Below are 17,088 nucleotides of genomic sequence, written 5' to 3'. Positions count from 1 at the left end.
GGCGATGCGGGGTGGAGTCTCGTGACGTCGCGGTCACACCCCGCTCATGCCGTCACGGCCATGCCCCCTCAATGCAAGTCCATAGACTTGCATTGAGAGGGCAGGGCGTGATATCGTGAGGGGGCTGCTGGCTCCAGCGTTCGGAACAGTTTGTCAGGATGCCAGCCATCACGCCCCCTCCCATAGACTTGCATTGAGGGGGCGTGGACGTGACGTCACGAGCGGGCGTGACCATGATGTCACGAGCCTCTGACGCTGCACCCGACACTCCAAACGAATGCCGGGTGCAGCAGGGAGATGCGGCGGGACCCCCGCAATCAGGCATCTTAAGAGATAGATGTCTAGGGGCGGGGTACCTCTTTAACAAGAATTCTCTGGGCTGTGGAAGGGGTGTACTTGTGTTTCGCTGGTTTCAGGGTAGATAAAAATGGCAGCCATCACGCCCCCTCCCATAGACTTGCATTGAGGGGGCATGGACATGACGTCACGAGCAGGGCGTGACCATGACGTCACGAGCCTCTGAGGCTGCACCCGACATTCTAAAGGAATGCCGGGTGCCGCAGGGAGATGCGGCAGGACCCCCGCAATCAGGCATCTTAAGGGATAGATGTCTAGGGGCGGGGTACCTCTTTAACAAGAATTCTCTGGGCTGTGGAAGGGGTGTACTTGTGTTTCGCTGGTTTCAGGGTAGATAAAAATGTCACTTTAGTGTGACCTTAATCTACTACTCAGTTTATGTGTTCTGTGTCCCTCAGCCTGGCCTGTTACATTGTGCTTCTTCAAAAAGTCTTGGACAACAAATCTGGTAACTAATGCTGATGCAAGATACCCTTGTGGTTGCACTATTCATTGGAGAAGCACTTGTATTTTTTGAAAATTGAGATTGCATGGAGCCTAAATTTAGTTTATAGCATTCCTTTCTCTCACGCCCCCTCCCGTAGGCTTGCATTGAGGGGTGGAGTGTGATGTCACACGGGGGCGGAGGCGTGACGTCACACGGCGCCGGCCCTGCGGTCGACCTTAATCAGACCCCGAGCGAATACGCTCCGAGGACTGATTACAAACGGGGTGCCACGTGCATGATCATGGGCGTCCCCAGCTGCGGGACTCCCACAATCAGGCATCTTATCCCCTATCCTTTGGATAGGGAATAAGATGTGTAAGCACCGGAGTACCCCTTTATTATGCAAATGTATTTGTAAACACTTACAGTTGAATCCAAGAAGCTGTTCCACCAAGTTCTTCTAAGCTCTTCTAGCAGAGAGAGGTAGTTAGACAGAAGCTGCTGCATTCTCCTTTTTGTGTGATGATCTGCTGCTGAAGATAGGGCAGTGTGAGGATCCAGCAAGGGGCATTTATTATAAAACATGATTTCCCTAGTAGAATCCCATAGTCATGTTTAAAGTTTAAGCTAACAATCGGAGTTTACAAGTTTTTATAGCCTTAGCTGAATGGCAGCAGTTTCTCCAATGGTTTACAGCTTCAGTCTTGAACTATTGACTCTCCATTCCCTTCACTTATACAAGTGTCTCTAGTCCTGAAAAAACATATTTACTTAATCCCTTATCAGTCAGAGGCTAGGTTACCCATGGGTTCCCTGTAACAGCAGAACACAACACTATGGAAAGTATAAGTATTGCAGCTCCTAATTGTGCGTTGCATGCCATATAGTGAAGCACATGAAAAGCATGCTTCTTCACTTAACGTGTTTGTTTTGTAGTTATGTGAGGCACTGCATGCATTGGTCTTTATTCTTACAGTAGAGAAGTCATTAATTATAACTTTTTGTGAAATGGGACATTTAAACTTGCTTCTTTTTTTTATTCCAATCAAAATTTAGTAGGCGTCGGAGTCGATGCATTGTTTGCAGACTCCGACTCCAGGTACCCAAAATTTTGTCCGACTCCACAGCCCTGGTTAATATAACCAGAGATCATCTGTATGTATCTTAAATTCACAGTTATGAGATTAAGGCCATTTCTATGACAGCAGAGGGCCAACAGAACATGCCGGCGCTAGGACTGCTCGGAAATCTTATAGACGGAAATGCATTTCCATGCAGACTCTGCAGAAAGTATGGACATGTCTGTTCTTTCTGCGGACACCAGAATTTGAAATCAATGGGACTCTGCTGCTGCAGAATCTCTGTGCAGAATTCTGCACAGAAATTCCATTGTGTGAACATAGTCTAAAGGTAACGTGACTTGCACACCCACTAACATTTCCAAGAGTGATAAAAAAAAAACATATCTCCATATAGCATAACCTATTCCTCTGTGTAGCACTTTTGTCTAACTAGACATTTTTTATTATCGATTTTCTTCTATTGTGTGTCTAATGAACGAGAATATGGCATCGGGTGTACAAGGATAGAATTTTGCACAGCATATGAAGCCTTCTTTAATCATACAAGCAGTTGCATAAGAGATGACTTGACAGCTGAGGATTTGTCATGGAATGAACACTCAAGTATATTTTTCACATTTGTTTATTATAAATGACCTGTGGTATAGTTCATAAGGTTGAAAAAAGACCAGAGTCCATCAAGTTCAACCTATAACCCTAATGAGTCCCTACTGAGTTGATCCAGAGGAAGGCAAAAAACCCTCATACTAAAGGTAAAAAATTCCTTCCCAACTCCAAATATGGCAGAATAAATCCCTGGGTCCAACGGTCTGTCCCTATAAATCTAGTATACATAACCAGCAGTGTTCACCATGACCCCCTCCTCTGGCAGAGAATTCCATAGTCTCACTGCTCTTACAGTAAAGAACCCCCGTCTGTGCTGGTGTAGAAACCTTCTTTCCTCTAGACGTAGAGGATGCCCCCTTGTTATTAGGGATGTCTCGATACCATTTTTTTAAGACCGAGTACGAGTACCGATACTTTAATTTCTAGTACTCGCCGATACCAATTAAGAGTACTTTTATTTTAAAGGGAATCTGACCCCAAGGTGACACGGTTTCTGGCGCTGCTTACCGTGCTGATATGTGGGTTCCTTGTTGTGTACAATGGAGGTGGCTGCTTTAGTATGAGCCAAGATTTCTTGGACAGAACAGGGAATTTGCATTGGCGGCAAGACCAATGTCTCCATGGCGATTGCGATGATGTTCACATGGTGAGCAGCGGTAGAAACCGGGTCACCTGCCCTATCTACATATAAATTGAAGTTAGTGCAGGTTACTCTGCTGTAATATTGTATTTAATAGTAGGTAGTATCCCCTTGTAGGTAGTATAGATAGTTGCAGACATTAGTAGCAGCACCCTTGTAAACAGCAGCCCCCCCTTGTAGACAGTGCCCCCTTGTAAACAGCAGGCCCCCTCCTTGTAGACAGGTCCCCCTTGTAAACAGCAGGCCCCCTCCTTGTAGACAGTTCCCCCTTGTAAACAGCAGGCCCCCCTTGTAGACAGTGCCCCCTTGTAAACAGCAGGCCCCCCTTGTAGACAGTGCCCCCTTGTAAACAGCAGGCCATCCTCCTTGTAGACAGTACCTCCTTGTAAACAGCAGCCCCCCACCTTGTAGACAGTGCCCCCTTGTAAACAGCAGGCTCCCCTTGTAGATAGTGCCCCCTTGTAAACAGCAGGCCCGCCTTGTAGACAGTGCCCCCTTGTAAACAAAAGCCCCCCCTTGTAGACAGTGCCCCTTTGTAAACAGCAGCCCCCCCCCCCTTGTAGACAGTGCCCCCTTGTAAACAGCAGGCCCCCCTTTGTAGACAGTGCCCCCTTGTAAACAGCAGCCCCCCCCCCTTTAAGGGTGCATTTACACCACGTTTTGTACATACGGGTGTCGGATCCGGCGGGGGGAGGGGCAAACTAGGCGCTCCCGTACCCCGGCCGGAACAGCCCGTGACTCCACTTACTTTAATGACCCGACCAGAGTCAAACGGTGACTCTGGTAGGCTCAGTTTTGACCCGTATGCGGTTTTGGAACGGACCTAAAACTGTAGTAAACTACAGTTTTAGGTACGGTCAGGAAACCGCATACGGGTCAAAACTGAGCCGACCGGAGTCACCGTTTGACTCCTGTCGGGTCATTAAAGTAAATGGAGTCACGGGCGGATCCGGTACCCGTATGTACAAAACGTGGTGTGAATGCACCCTAAGAATAGCTTGCGGAATTCCGCCTGAAATTAAAGCCCATAGACTTCTATGGGATTCCGCTCTCCCATTCACACTTCTGAAATTCCGCTTGCGGAATCCCGCAAGCGGAAATTCAGAAGTGTGTATGGGAGTTTGGAATCCCATAGAAGTCTATGGGCTTTAATTTTATGCAGAATTCCGCAAGTGAAAATCCTGCCGTGTGAATAGACCCCAAGGGTACACTAGACATTTATTGGCCATTAATACTAGTGTGGCCACTTTTTTAGATAAAATATTGGAATGTAACAGGTTTCCCTAACCCACACAATGAGAATGACAGGTGTGTCAGGTATGCAAAGTATTGGAGTCAGCTAGCTTACCTGGTAACTCTATATAATGTATTTCCCAAGGCAACTGCATTAGTCATCAGGTATTTAGGCATATAAAGAGGACAGGTGTCAGAGGTACATTCATAGGCATGGAATTACCAGGTGTTAAGTGGTTAGAGCACAGTGCCAGGTAGTTTGTCTTCATCACCCTTTCCTTGGCACTTCTGTCATTTCTAGTTTTACATGCTTGCCAGTTTAGCAATATGTTGCATGACAGTGCAATAACATTCTAAATCATGTCTTTTGTTTTACTGGGTTAAGTGAGTTGAAAATGTTGAACAGAAAGTTCCAGCACTTCTGATCGCCAACTGTTGACCTCATCTTCTTTTAGGTTTCCATACTGATCACACGTTTAGAGGCTCTCTACTTTGGACAATCCCTAAAAGAGTGTCTTGGCAGTAAGCTGTTCACACACTGGGGGACATTTATCATTAGGTGTCTATTGTAGGCACAGATCTATCCCTTTACACTGCTGTCTAATTTACACTCTTGCTAAAAATTTACAAAAGTTGCGCACGTCCTTTGATAAATTTTGCGCAGATATAGAAACGCCCGCCTCGCTGTACTGTGCACTCCTTCTCTACCGCACACTTCATAGAGCTGTGGCATTTTCCCATGGTACACTGATCACATAGCTAGAAGTGCTGGAGCAGCAGTGTGTGCCGAACAAAACTCTGCACAATAGTAAAATCATAAATCTTTATAAAGTACACAGAATGTCTGGGTTTAAAAAAATATGTAATTTTGCTGAACAATCTGTCCCCTTACCTCTGTATCAGTGTTTACCAACGAGAATGCCACCAAGTGTTGCAAAACCTGGCATGCTGGGAGTTGCAGTTTTGCAACAGCTGGAGGCACTCTGGTTGGTTAACAATGTGTACATGTACCAGAACTGAGTGTGTAATCATGTACATGTAGCAGAAATTAGTGTGCAACATGTGTATGGAGCAGAGCTGAATGTGTGATTATGTGTAAGCATGACCACGCACACACTCAACTCTGCAACATACACCTGATCACACACTCAGCTCTGCTGCATACACAATCACACACTCAGCTCTGCTGCATACACACAATCACACACACAGCTCTGCTGCATACACATGATCACACATATACATAGACCTAACAGCTGTACCTTCTTCTCCCTCCCTGCAGATACAGTGGTATTCTTAGGGCTCGTTCACACGGCCATCTGCATCCGTTAATAAATGCCCGTTCTGCAATCCGTTTGATAATTTTTAAATGGGTTGCAAACAGCTGTAAAATAATCTCATTGATGTCAATGGGATTTTTTTTACAATCCTTTATCACCTGTTTGCACACGTTTGCTTACTGTTCCGTTTTTTTTTTTGGGATGGGAGACAGGGTGCATGTAGTATTTTTTTCTCCCATCAAAAATAACAGAACAGAAACGGATATTATAAATTTAACTGCACTGCAGGCGCTCTTACCACACTCCACTGGTACTAATTATTATCTGGACATATATCACACTTGCCGCATATGTTTTATTAATTCTAACTTAGGCAACTTACTGTATCTGATTAGTGTAATTGCCTTAGTGAGTGCAAGGATCCTGCACTCCCATTTTATGTAATTTTATACTGTAGCTCAATAAAATTATTATTTTTCATATCTTGAACATAGACATTGATTTATTTGATACAGAGTCACACCACATTTTTCACCTACATAGTTTCACACCTCTACATAGTCACATTCTAACTAACCCACAATACATTTTTAACCACCATCCTCTAAACCACAAGCAGATTAACTATATTGTCACTCTCATTCATTCTCTTCTCACTCATTTACACATTTATATACATACACATTGACATACTTATAAATACATACACACACCCAATACAGCCCAACACACTCGTAGCATATCTAGCCCTGGGGAAGAAGCCAAACCACTGATTGTCTATTTCTATTATAAATTTAACGTTGAAGTCTATGGCATCCGTTTGCCCACGGTTTATAATATCCATTTCTGAACTGTTATTACTTCTGTGCATGCTCAGAAGAGGTGACATTAGCAGACTCTTGCATGCTGAGGGACTACTACTACTCCCATCATGGAACAGGCTCCTTTTCGTGATTGAAGTAGTAGTTCCCCAGCTGCCAGCAGCTGGGGAGGCTACATTAATGTTTGTACTACTACCCCCATCATGGAACAGAATGTGTTCCATGTTGGGGGTAGTAGTTCAGGGGATAAGGGATTGGTCGCACCGGATCTCACTTCTGAGACCCAATGCGATCAGCAGTTATAAAGCAGGGGAGCAGGTGGCATGCTCCACTCCCCTGCGATGTATATACTACTGTGTAAACTTTCATTTTGAAATCCCCCGCAAGAGCCCTGAATGGCTCCCGGCGGGGTTTTTAAACTACTACTTTGACCCCCAAATGTATGCCCCATGCATATTTATAATAATTAATTGGCCCCAGAGTGTTTATAATAATTCATTGGCTCCAGTGTGTTTAAAATAATTCATTGGCCCGAGTGTGCTTATCCTCCCCCCCCCCTCCAGTGTCCTTATTTCCCCTCCCGCTGCCTGCTCCTCATCTTTCTGGAGCAGAGCAGCAGTGGGGACATGTCGGGAATGGGCAGCGGTGAATGAAGCTCACATGTCCCACATGTAGGCTTCATTCATTCATTCACCGCCGCCGCCGCACGATATGTCCCGCTGCTGCCCTGCTCCTAGCGCAATCAGCACTTCGCCAGGACATGTCTATTCTCTGCTGCTCATCACTGTACCCGATGGAGATGAGCAGCAGAGAATAGACATGTCCTGGCGGTGAGCTCTGATTGCGCTAGGAGCAGGGCAGCAGCGGGGACATGTCGGGTGGCAGCTGCAAATGAATGAATGAAGCCTATATCCGGGACATGTCAGCTTCATTTATTCATTTATTCACCGCTGCCGGTTCCCGACATGTCCTGCTGCTGTCCTGCTCCAAGAAGATGAGGAGCAGGCAGTGGGAGGGGAAATAAGGACACTGGGGGGGGGGGGGTAAGGATAAGTACACTGGGGCCAATTAATCTCCTGTACGGAAGTACGGAAACAGGGCATGTCGACCCCCACACGAAGCAGCAGCCAACATGCCACCTCCATGTATCTCTATGAGAGAGCGGTTCGGATATCGTCAGCTCTCCCACTTATCCCCTTCGGTTAGGGGGTAAGTTTTGCTGCATGATATATGTCCTTTAAGATACAGGCATGGCTCATTGTCCTGCTACATAAGTGATACGATATACAGATATTTTCTGTGGAAGTTATACATGTAAAGGAGACACCTTCTTAAAAACTAGTGTTGTTTTATTTTTTATAAATACAGACACTTTTCCTTCAAAACAGTGTGCACTATGTGGATCAAATGCTTTATGGTTAGATTTCCCGGAACTGTCCAGACTAACCATTTCTGATCAGGCAATGCTTCATTCACACCAGTAGTTCCTATTAGATTCATAAATACTGGTCATCTCTCTTGTGTACATAAATCTAGTATACACATATATGTTTATATATCTAAGGTATACAATGGATTATGATTTACAATCTTTTCTTTTGTAAATGTTTTCTTGATGTTTGGCATGTTCTCTCGTATCCAGGTGAGCCCAGAATTTACTAAGGAATTGTAGTCATTATTATTGAATTATACGATATAGGGATATAGGGATTTTCGTCACGATTACAACTTTGTTTCTGTTCTCAATTTCAGTGCAAACATATTCTTGCAGTCTACCTGAGTCAAGCCATAGGGTGCTGCCAAGATCTCTCTGTGTCTGATAAGCAGATGGGTGAAATTCTACTGGCCAAAGAAGACTAATGCCACATGATGACCGGTGGTGAGAATGGGACTGCTGTGGGATTGGGAAACCACAAGTACTGTTACTTACAAAGCCTAATTGTTTATTTTATTTTACTTGTATTAAAGATGTAACAAAAGTTGTTAATTCCTACAAGCAGTCTTCCATTATGTCAGATGTTTTTCAAGGTATTTTCTTTTTTTTTTTAAACTGAAGTTGTAAAACAGAGGCTAATGCTTTATATGTTAATGGGATTAAGATTGTTAGTTTTTTTTCCTGTTTGTACCATTCAAGCTATTTGTGCAATAAATATGATCAAGTTGTACCCATGTTGGGTTTTATGTACACTAGACAAGGTTTTTTTTTTGTTTTTTTATACAGCTTGAAAAGCAATATTTAGTCATCTGAAAAACAAGGCTTAGACCTTTTTAATATGTGAAACTGTTTTTCTTCCACCTTCTTACTTTACTTAAAAAGTACCTGTCACCAAACTAAACTGTTAATATATTGTTCCTTATGTAATTATAACACACTTTGCTATTTATTGCTGTTAAAATTCTCAACCTTTACATGTTTTTAAAAAAACGGCCACTAGGTAGCTCTGTTCTGTTCCCTGCAAAGTCAAACAGTTAGTTTGGTCTCCTCCCGGCCTGGCAGGAGACCAAACTCAGGAAGTGCATGCGGGGCATAGCGAGGCACAGCTCTCACAGGCTTCAGTGATGGATGTCACGTCAGCTAGGGAACGCCCATTTATTTTTATTTTTTTCAAATCTCTGTTTATTAAACTTTTTTTTTTAAAACAAGGGGTACAGAAAAGAAAAGAGTAGGTACAGGACAAGTAGGGTTTCTCTTGTACATAAACATGTCTAAGCACAATCTATAATAGAGATAGGACCTATAAGCCCTACATAGTGGTACACCATATACAGTAAGGTAATAGTATGTTGGTATATTAACAACAGCTTATTACAGCTTCCTAGGTATAATAGAGGGGAGTAAAACAGTGCTTTGGTTTAAAGCCGCCAAAACCTAGGGGAAAGAAAGAAGAGAGGAGGAAGAGGGAGGAAAGGGGGGGAACGAGGATAAGAGGAAATTGGAGGTTAGTATGGAGTGAGTGCGGAGAAGGGTGGGGAAGGAAAGGTGGGAGGAACAAAGAAACAGGGGATGAGATGAAAAGAGGGGTGGTATAAAACAAACAAGATAAACTATATACAAACCAGACAGTTCGTGGCAACTATAACAGCATATGTATATTGCAGAATTGTCTAAAGTATTACAACAAAACTTTTAAGGACTTAAGCACCTCAGGGGAGATGTCCACAAGGGAAGGTGTTAATGTGACAGAGGAATACCATGTCAGGAGAATCTTGATGATTGGGAGAGTGATGAATCGAAATAGTAAGCCAAGGCCATAAATGAGATACAGCTAAAGGTGCGATCTAGGAGTTTTCATGTGGTTGGGGAGATAGATAACCAGTGAGTGAGGAGCGGAACTGCTTCCATGGGGACCAAGTTTTCAAAAAGGCATCATGTCTCCTAAGCTCCTAGCTAACCAGCTCTTCCATGCGGTATATATAATCAATTTTTGCATACCAAGAATTCAATGTGGGAGATTCCGTTTGACGCCAAAGGGTAGGAATGGGAACGCCCATTTTCTCCTGCCGGGAGCTCACACAATGTGAGCGAGGGGAAAGGTATGATACACAGCTTTTTAAAGCTCAGAAAATTTTTAAGGGCAGGAGGGGTGTTAGGAGTAGTAAGGAGTTAGTTTAGAAAATATGGTTTGATGACAGGTACTCTTTAAACCATGATATTTTTTCCAATTTATTTCATTTCCAAATAATGTTTAGTAGGAGTAATTAGAGATACACTTTCCATAAGGAGTGAGGCTTCATTCACATCAGTATTTGAGCTCAATTCACTGATTCCTTTATAATGATGGGATATGATCGAAAGAAAGAATACTGTAAGCAGTCATTTCTTTTTCTGCACTAAAATACAGAAAAACAACAGACATCAAACGGCAAACCAACGGACCCCATTCAAAGTCAATAGGATTAATAGGGATCCGTTAGTGTCCGTTGTGGGACGTACCATCCAGCTCCTTTATTTTACATCTGTAATAGAGCTCCCCAGCTTAGCATTCTAAGGCTAGGTTTCCACACAGGTTTTTTGCTGGTGTTTTTTGGAAAACTGCCACTGTAGTTTTTGGGCCAAAATCTGAAGTCCAGTAGGAAGGAGAAGTATAAGTCCTTCATTAATATTTCCCATTCCTTTTGAATACACTTCTGGCTTTGGCTGAAAACTGCAGTGGCAGTATTCCCAAAAAACGGCAGAAGAAAACCTATGTGGAACCTATCTTTAACCCCTTAAGGACCAAGGATGTATATTTACGTCCTTGGCCGGCTCCCGCGATATAACGCGGGGTCACGCGTGACCCCGCGTCATATCGGGTCGGTCCTGGCATGTATCTGAAGCCGGGACCCGGGGATAATAGCGTGCGGCAGCGATCGCGGTGCCGCACGCTATTAACCCTTTAGACGCGGCGTTCAAAGTTGAACGCCGCATCTAAACCGAAAGTAAAAGTTGCCCGGCTGGTCAGCGGGGCTGATCGGGACCACTGCAGTGAAAATGCGGTGTCCCGATCAGCTGGGACACGAGCGGAGGTCCTCTTACCTGCCTCCGGCGTGTCCCCTCGGCGATTGATTGCTCCAAGCCTGAGATGCAGGCTTGAGCAATCGACCGCCGATAACGCTGATCACTGCAAAGCTATGGCTTTGCAGGGAACAGTGCTGGCAACCAGTGTGTGCATTGTTACAGGTCCCTATGGGAGCTATAACACTGCAAAAAAAAAAGTGTAAAAAAAAAGTTAATAAATGTGATTTAACCCTTTCCTTAATAAAAGTTCAAATCACCCCCCTTTTCCCATAAAAAAAACACCATGTAAATAAAAATAAATATAAACATATGTGGTATCGCCGCGTGCGTACATGTCCGAACTATAAAAATATATATTATTAATTAAACCGCACGGTCAATGGCGTACGCGCAAAAAAATTCCAAAGTCCAAAATTACGTATTTTTGGTCGCTTTTTATATCATAAAAAAATTCATAAAAAGCGATCAAAAAGTCAGATCAATACAAAAATACCGCTACAAACGTCAGATCACGGCGCAAAAAATGAGCCCTCATACTGCTCCATACGCAGAAAAATAAAAAAGTTATAGGGGTCAGAAGATGACAATTTTAAACGTATACATTTTTCTGCATGTAGTTATGATTTTTTACAGAAGTACGATAAAATCAAACCTATATAAGTAGGGGATCATTTTAATCGTATGGACCTACAGAATAAAGATAAGGTGTCATTTTTACCGAAAAATGTACTGCGTAGAAACGGAAGCCCCCAAAAATTACAAAATGGCGTTTTTTCTTCAATTTCGTCGCACAATGATTATTTTTCCGTATCGCCATAGATTTTTGGGTAAAATGACTGATGTCACTGCAAAGTAGAATTGGTGCAAAAAATAAGCCATAATATGGATTTTTAGGTGCAAAATTGAAAGGGTTATGATGTTTAAAAGGTGAGGAGGAAAAAACGAAAGTGCAAAAACGGAAAAACCCGTGGTCCTTAAGGGGTTATGCTGATGTTAATCCAGAGGGGGATTTATTATTATAGTCTGTGGAAGACGTGTTTCACAGTCAATAATTTTCTGCTGTAAAAAGTGCTGACATGCCTCAAATTTATGAAATGGCGCTCCGCATATGATAAATTTGTCTGAGCAATACACAGCTAGTGGAAATTAGCTCAACACAGTCAAATTTACACTGAAATAAAAAGTGGCTGTGATAAGTGCTGTATGTTGCTGTATTGCATTGCTGACCCTCTGCTGACCCCCTAAAACTTTCTTATTTTTCCATATACAGGACTGCACGGGACAATTAACATTTTATTTTAACCCCTTAAGGACGCAGCCCATTTGGGCCTTAAGGACGCAGAAAATTTTTTTTTTACGTTTTCGTTTTTTCCTGAGGGCTTGTTTTTTGTGCGATCAGTTGTCCGTTATATTGCCATCACTCACTTTACCATAAAATGTATGGCGCAACCAAAAAAATATTATTTGTGTGGGGAAATTAAAAAGAAAACCGCAACTTTGCTAATTTTGGAAGGTTTCGTTTTCACGCCGTACAATTTTCTGTAAAAATGACGTGTTCTTTATTCTTTGGGTCCATACGATTAAAATGATACCATTGATAATGTACTTTTCTATTACTGTTGTGCTTAAAAAAAATCACAAACCTTTTAACCAAATTAGTACGTTTAAGATCCCCCTATTTTGAAGACCTATAACTTTTTCATTTTTCCGTATAAGCAGCGGTATGAGGGCTCATTTTTTTGCGCCGTGATCTGTACTTTTTATTGATACCATATTTGCTCATATAAAACTTTTAATACATTTATTATAAATTTTCTTTGGAATAAAATGTTATAATTATATATATTTTGGATTTTTTTTTTTACGTTCACGCCGTTCACCGTACGGTATCATTAACATTTTATTTTAATAGTTCAGATATTTACGCACGCGGCGATACCAAATATGTATATAAAAAAAAAATGTAACACTTTTTTGGGGTGAAATAGGGAAAATGGGGCAATTTACGTTTTTATTGGGGGAGGGGGTATTTCAAATTTTTTTTACTTTATTTTTTTACTTTTATTTTTACACTTTAATAGTCCCCATAGGGGACTATTTAAAGCAATCATTCGATTGCTAATCCTGTTCAGTGCTATGTATAGGACATAGCACTGATAAGGGTTATCGGTCATCTTCTGCTCTGGTCTGCGGGAAGGCAGATCAGAGCAGAAGACTCCCGGAAGACAGCGGAGGCAGGTGAGGGGACCTCCGGCTGCCGTGCTGGATGATCGGATCGCCGCGGCAGCCCTGCGGGCGATCTGATCATCCAATTAAGTGATCGCGATGCTGCGGATGCCGTGATCGGTATTGATCACGGCATCTGAGGGGTTAATGGCAGACGTCCGCGGGATCGCGGATGTCCGCCATTACCGACGGGTCCCTTGCTGGGACCTGCCGCGCATGATCCGGGCATCGTTCCGATGCCCGCGGTTATGCTCAGGACGTAAATGTACGTCCTGGTGCGTTAAGTTCCGCATCACCAGGATGTACATTTACGTCCTTTGTCGTTAAGGGGATAATAGTTCTGACATTTCCGCACACAATGATACCAAATATGTTAATTGATTTGTTTAAAAATATTTTTTTTTGTAAAATGGGAAAAAGGCTAACTTTTTTTTTTTCTTGGGGGGGGGGGGGGGTTTGCTTATTCACATTTATTTAAATGCAGGGCGTACTGGTAGTTTTAGTAGTGTACCTTATAAAGAAAGAAATGTTAGCACAGCAAGTGGGGCTTGCTATAACTATAACTCTCCAGTTGTTACTGGAGACAACTCCCAGCATTTCCTCACTGTCATTTTTTTTCTTCAGTACATCCCTTTGTAAGTTTCCTACTCTGCAACTTTTTTATGCGAACTTGTAAAAAAAGTTGCAATGATAAAATCTTGACCACTGCATCTTTAAACGGAGATTTGACTGTCCACAGTGTTTTCTTTTAACCCCTTGGGGACGGAACCCATTATGACCCTAAGGATGGGAGCATTTTTTTTAAATCTGACCTCTATCACTTTATGCATTAATAACTCTGGAATGCTTTTACTTATAAATTTGATTCCGAGATTGTTTTTTCGTGACATATTCTACTTATTGTTAGTGGTAAATTTTCGTCGATACTTGCATCATTTCTTGGTGAAAAATTCAAAAATTTGATGAAAAATGTAAAATTTTTCTAACTTTGAAGCTCTCTGCTTGTAAGGAAAATACAGTATATAGCGGAAAAAAGTGGAGGTAGCGCCGGGTGAGGTGTTGGTCTCTAGCCAGTGTAGGTGGGTACCCGGGTGGAGGGTAGCGTGTCCCTTGTCGGTGATGGTAGCCTGGTATGCAGGCCTGCAGCGTGAGGACGGAGCCCAGAGGTGGGTCCGTATGTAGAATGCAGAAAATGTAGAAAACTGCTGCGGTGGTGCTTCCAAGGAATTAACCCAAAGTCGTGGGTATAGGTATAAAGTAAATAATTTATTTTTACAGCATAAAGAAATCAAAGAAAATAAATAGTTATTTATTATTTATTTTCTTTGATTTCTTTATGCTGTAAAAATAAATTATTTGCTTTATACCTATACCCACGACTTTGGGTTAATTCCTTGGAAGCACCACCGCAGCAGTTTTCTAAATTTTCTGTAAGGAAAGTAGACATTCCAAATAAATTATATATTGATTCACATATACAATATGTCTACTTTTTGTTTGCATCATAAAGTTGACAAGTGTTTACTTTTGGAAGACATCAAAGAGCTTCAAAGTTCAGCAGCAATTTTCACATTTTTCACAACATTTTCAAAATCTGAATTTTTCAGGGACCAGTTCAGTTTTAAAGTGGATTTGAAGGGCTTTCATATTAGAAATACCCCATAAATTAACCCATTATAAAAACTGCACCCCTCAAAGTATTCAAAATTACATTCAGAAAGTTTGTTAACCCTTTAGGTATTTCACAGGAATAGCAGCAAAGTAAAGTAGAAAATTCGAAAACTTCATTTTTTACACTTGCATATTCTTGTAAACCCAGTTTTTGAATTTTTTACAAGGGGTAATAGGAGAAAAAGCCCCCCAAAATTTGTAACTCAATTTTTCTCGAGTAAGGAAATACCTCATATGTGTATGTCAGGTGTTCGGCGGGCACAGTAGAGGGCTCAGAAGGGAACGAGCGACAATGGGATTTTGGAGAGTGAGTTTTTCTGAAATGGTTTTTGAGGGGCATGTCACATTAAGGAAGCCCCTATGGTGCCAGAACAGCAAAAAACAAAACAAAACACATGGCCTACTATTTTGGAAGTTACACCCCTCAAGGAACGTAACAAGGGGTACAGGGAGCCTTAAAACCCCACAGGTGTTTGATGACTTTTCGTTAAAGTCTGATGTGTAAATGAAAAAAAAAATGTTTTCACTAAAGTGCAGTTTTTTTCCACAAATTAAATTTACCATTTTTACAAAGGGTAATGGGAGAAAATGCCCCGCAAAATTTGTAACCCCATCTCTTCTGAGTATGGAAATACCCCATGTTAGGACGTAAAATGCTCTGCGGGCGAACTACAATGCTCATAAGAGAAGGAGTCACATTTGGCTTTTGGAAAATGGTTTTTGGGGGGCATGTCGCATTTAGGAAGCCCCTATGGTGCCAGGACAGCAAAAGACAAAACAAAACACATGGCCTACTATTGTGGAAGCTACACCCCTCAAGGAACGTGACAAGGGGTACAGTGAGCCTTAACACCCCCACAGTATGGAATGCTCCGAAGAGGAGGAGCGCCATTGAGCTTTTGGAGAGAGAACTTGTTTGGAATGGAAGTCAGGGGTCATGTCCGTTTACAAAGCCCCCCATGGTGCCAGAACATGTGACCCCATTTTGGAAACTACACCCCTAACAGAATTTAATAAGGGGTGCAGTGAGCATTTAAACCCCACTGGCGTTTGACAGATCTTTGGAACAGTGGGCTGTGCAAATGAAAAATTTTATTTTTCATTTTCACGGACCACTGTTCCAAAAATCTGTCAGACACCTGTGGGGCATAAATGCTCAATGCAGCCCTTATTACATTCCGTGAGGGGTGTAGTTTCCAAAATGGGGTCACATGGGGGGATGGTCCATTGTTCTGGCACTATGGGGGCTTTGTAAACACGTGGCCTTTAATTCTGGACAAATTTTCTCTCCAAAATCCCAATGGCGCTCCTTCTCTTTTGAGCAATGTAGTGCACCAGTAGAGCACTTTACATCCACATATGGGGTATGTTCACACTCAGAAGAAGTGGGGTTAGAAATTTTGGGGGGCTTTTTTCCTATTTTCCCTTGTGAAAATGAAAAATTTAGGGTAACACCAGCATTTTTGTGAAAAAAAAAATGTTTTCTTCATTTTCCCATCCAACTTTAACCCCTTAAGGACATAGGGCGTATCCATACGCCCCCATTTCCAAGTCCTTAAGGACCGAGGGCGTATGGATACGCCCTGAGCATTTCCGGCCCCCACCGCTAGCCGGAGGGGAGCCGGAGCCGGATGCCTGCTGAAATCGTACAGCAGGCATCCCGTCATATCGCCCAGGGGGGTCATTTTGTCCCCCCATGTCGGCGATTGCCGCAGATCGCTGGACAATTCAGTCCAGCGATCTGCGGCGGATTCCGGGTCAATCGGGTCTCCAGTGACCCGATGACCCGGAATTACAGGCTGATCGGGGCCGTCAGAGACGGCCCCGAACAGCCAGAGCCTGCAGGAGTGAGGTGGCACTGGTGCCACCTCACGATCGCCCTGATTCGTCGGCCGGATTACCGGCCGACCAATCAGGGCGCCTGCTGCGGGTGTCACTCCCGCAACCCGCTCCGCCCCTCTTCCGGAGGACGTGAGCGGGTGCGGGAAGACGACCCCGGGTGCTGGGGACCCCGATCCCCGGCGTCCCTGTTGGGATCGGGGCCCCAGGAGCGACGGCGGCGAGGGACAGTCCTGTGTGGATCGTTGGAGGTGAGTGACAGCCTCCTGCTGTTGCTTAGCAACAGCTCCCAGCATGCAACAAGGGCATGCTGGGAGCTGTAGTAATGCAACAGCAGGAGGCAGACCACCACAACTCCCAGCATGCCCTTATGGGCATGCTGGGACTTGTAGTTTTGCAACAGCTGGA

General features: G+C 43.2%; 1 protein-coding gene across 5 annotated transcripts in view; it reads left to right on the top strand.

The window, feature by feature from the left end:
• ZSWIM7 (zinc finger SWIM-type containing 7) overlaps positions 1-8,626 on the top strand; it is a 151,092-nt gene extending 142,466 nt beyond the window's left edge. For all 5 annotated transcript variants that reach the window (XM_056559158.1, XM_056559157.1, XM_056559159.1 and 2 more), the window contains exon 6: positions 8,199-8,626. In XM_056559158.1, the coding sequence (XP_056415133.1) occupies positions 8,199-8,306 (108 nt within the window). In that variant the 3' untranslated portion in view covers positions 8,307-8,626. The remainder of the gene's footprint in view (positions 1-8,198) is intronic.
• The last annotated feature ends 8,462 nt before the right edge of the window (positions 8,627-17,088 follow it).

This window comes from Hyla sarda, chromosome 2 (genome assembly GCF_029499605.1).
Source record: "Hyla sarda isolate aHylSar1 chromosome 2, aHylSar1.hap1, whole genome shotgun sequence".
Classification (NCBI taxonomy): Eukaryota; Metazoa; Chordata; class Amphibia; order Anura; family Hylidae; genus Hyla; species Hyla sarda.
The sequence above is the reverse complement of the archived record's forward strand: the minus strand, read 5'-3'. Positions and strand labels throughout refer to the sequence as shown.